Source organism: Coffea eugenioides, chromosome 11, assembly GCF_003713205.1.
Source record: "Coffea eugenioides isolate CCC68of chromosome 11, Ceug_1.0, whole genome shotgun sequence".
In the NCBI taxonomy this organism is placed as follows: Eukaryota; Viridiplantae; Streptophyta; class Magnoliopsida; order Gentianales; family Rubiaceae; genus Coffea; species Coffea eugenioides.
The window spans coordinates 35,346,727-35,350,300 of NC_040045.1; the positions used below are offsets into that span (position 1 = coordinate 35,346,727).

The 3,574-nt window shown below is 36.8% G+C and overlaps 1 protein-coding gene across 1 annotated transcript; it reads right to left on the minus strand.

Annotated features, from left to right (window-relative positions):
• Positions 1–555: 555 nt before the first annotated feature.
• On the minus strand, positions 556–1,311 carry LOC113752412 (protein NRT1/ PTR FAMILY 5.5-like). Its single transcript, XM_027296522.1, has one exon. The coding sequence runs from the start codon at positions 1,309–1,311 to the stop codon at positions 556–558; it is 756 nt and encodes a 251-aa protein (XP_027152323.1).
• Positions 1,312–3,574: the final 2,263 nt, after the last annotated feature.

Genomic DNA, 3,574 nt, shown 5'->3' on the forward strand with positions numbered 1-3,574 from the left:
TTTATAAAAAATTTTGATGATTGTGGCTAATATGCAATAGAGTCATGAATATATAATACTTTTGGTAAAACATGATATTATCAATATTTGATATGTTAGAGTTCAAGTTATAAATCAAAAAGTGTTTCGTTCATGATTTCAAATTCAATCCTGAGGGATATGTCAACTACATTGGAATGTTTTCTGTCTCTTTTCATTTAATAAAATTTTTAAAAGTAACTAGCTTAAAAAAATAAATAACATAAAAATACTATATTACGATGTTGATGATCAAAATTTCATAAAAAACTTTTAGTAACTAAAAAGTAATATATTTTAAGATATTACAATAACGTGCAAAGCACGTGAACTATTACTAGTCAAAATAAAAGGTATGAACCATGTACAAGACCTATGAAGCTTGAGTGGGAAACACTTTCTTGAGACAAGTTAATGTTGCTCTCAAGCCATATATCAACGTGTAATGTTAGCAGCCAAAAGATCGTTAACAAAATTCAGAGAAGGGTCAACCCATTCTCTATTTCCAATAGGTTCCTCTTTTTCTTGATTTCGAGTCTATTCCTCATTTCCATCATTATTTCGAGCCTTTTCTTCATCATTTTCAGCAGCTTTCTCATCATTTGAACCTGGTTCTCTAAGAGGGAACAATACAGCCCAGAATACAAACCAAATGAAATTTGCAGCACTCAGGACAGCAAGCACCGAATAATAGCGATCCAGGCGACTCTGGTTTAATGTGTACTGAAACCAATTCCTTTTTCCCCCTTTTTCACTAACTTTACCTACAACATAAACTGATAAAACACTTCCAACGCCCGATAATCCAGGACTGAGGTATACAAGGTACTTTTTCATCGAAGGAGGACTCTGATCAGTCAAGAAAGGGGTAACATTGTTTTCATAGAGCCAGTCCAGACCAGCTAGAAGAAAGTATTGTGGAAGAAGCACAAACACACTCAAAGGGATCTTATCTTCCGGTTTATCTAGCAGTCCATGACTTCTGATCACATGTATCCTTCGAGTTTCGATTCCAGAAGCAGTTATGCAACATAACACTGAGAAGATTGTAGCAAGCGCAATGCCAATTGAGGGGGCATACTTTTCTTTGTGTGCTCCTCTTAAGCACCTTCCAATAGCAGTGAAAATTAACTTAATCAGTGACTTTGATATTTCATAGAACACCAGAATGACTGAGTTAGGCAACTTTAGTTTTCCAATCTTATAATTCATGTGGTTTGCTTGCTCTACGAAGTATGTGTTTCCAACAGAAGTAATGAGACCACAAATTACAGAGGTGATCCTAATTGGCATCATGCGGATTATGATTTTTGTCTCCTCTACTTCTGTCCGAGTGCACAGTCTCAATCTATGCTTTTCTGGTTCTTCAATTTCAGTCGTCAATTGGATGGCAGCCTTGTCTAAGAAACTGAGTGAAGTGCATAAAATATAAAAATGAGCTAGAGCCAAGTTAAGGAAATTAAATGCATCATGCTTTCTAAGTATAGAACAGGATATAATAAACTCAGATTTTGACTAATTGAGCTTAGAGAATATAAAATTATAAATCTGATGAAATTTTCACAACTCTAAAACCTTTCCACTGGCAATGTATATATTTGATTGGAAAGCATATGAACTATTAGATATTCGCAAACTATTATAAGCCATTGGTACTATTTAGATTGAGAAACTAGAGTTCCATGAATTTAGAGGTTGGCGGTAGTTACAGCATGGATGTGCTTCTTACTAACTTTGGCATACAACCATGCAACTTGTTGCACCACTATCAAGACCCAGTGTACGTGAACAAAATTCACAACTAAAACAACATCACTGCAGATCGGATTCCGTAAGAAATGTGCCAATTATGACAAATCTTAACCGTACCTTGCCTCATCTCAGGATTTTAATGGATCATTGACCGGAACAAAGTTTTTATAAGCAAACAAGTTAATCTATCTTGGGAAGGTAAATAATGTATAGAGAACAAAATACTAGTGGAAAAGTTTTGTCAAACCTGAGTAGTCCCTTGGTATGAGGCAATTTTGGAGTGTTGGTGTCTTGATTCTCATAAAGCTCTGAATATTGCTTAGGATCTTCAAACATTTTGCGTGTGGAGGCCACAAAGACTCTTAAAACATTGGTTACTGGACTTCCATCTGGTTTACTTTCCCCTTTGTATGAACCTGTACCCTGCAGAAATGCAAGGGTTGCCACCAATGTACATATTGCTGGGATACCAAACCGAAGTGACCATGGTTTTATATATGGTAGAGCAATTAAACCAATAACAGGGACAAGGATTATAAAACAAGCGCCAAGGAGTTTCACTCGCTCTTTTTGCACAAGGGCCAGCATTGCTTCTATTGGTTGGAATTGAAGTTGTGATATATCAACTTCAGTTTTTGGAGTCCTCTCACCTTGCTGCTGCTGCTTCTTTCTCTTGTGATAATTGACCATGAAAGATGGGGTTCGTAAGTTTGGCATATATTTCAATTTTCCATCAGGCCCTCTCCTGAACTTGTATAGGAAGGACTTTGAGCTTCGTTCAAACTTCGGCTCCTTGACTTTAGGTTCATCTGGCTTCTTTTCAATCTGATTGTCTGCGAATGCAACCAGTGAGACAACATGTCCACTTAATCCAACTGCTATCAATGCTAAAGCTGTGTAAAAGAGGGCCTTTTGTGTATGACCAAGGCAATTTGGCTCGTAACCTTTACAGGTCCCTGTGGCCTTGTGTAGAACTGGTGGTGTTGACATTGATAGAAATCCCAAACCCTGTCAATAGTTGCAGGCATGATTAATTCAAGAAAGGCCAATCATCATCTTTAGCTAATGTTCTTGAATAACAATGTCACAAGTCCCTTTTAAAGTAATGCTCGCGCATACTTCAAAAGGGACAAAATTAGCATTGGGACCGAAGATTCCTATCTAATCCCAGCAATTGATCACGGCAAAAGACATTTTCTTTTTAAGAGATTGCACCAGCTGGATTAATTTAAGTTCTTGCATCAATAGGCAGAACTGACTTTTGTATTTTCAGTTTGTTACAGGCGAATATTCAGCTATTAAGGGTTATAGAAGTTAAATCATGGAACTATAACCAGCGAATATCGAGCTAACCAAGGGCTATAAAGGCTAAATCATGAACTCTAACAGTAGATTAGCAAGTATATTCAGTTCAATTGAAGAAGAAAGTAGGTAAAATATAGTTGCCCAGCAGAAGAACTTACAATTGAAAAGGCTGTACTTGAGAGGAGCAGATTCCAGTAGTTACCAAGGCCAGCATCCACAAAGATGAAAAGCACTAATGGCAGAAATTTAGTTAGGCCAGTGTAAATATTCATGATTCTAGCAGCATGAGTAAATCCAAGTTTCCAAACATTTGTTAAGTATGTCTGCATTATCCACATCACATATGTTGCAAGCATATCTGCCCATAACAGAACTGCCAACAGCGCAAGAAATCAGCAATATCTTATGCAGAAGGGCCAAAAGCACCTATGAACAAATCAATAAGCAGAAAAGTACTGAATAATCAGGGATGAGAAGAATTACCCAATTATTCTGAGAA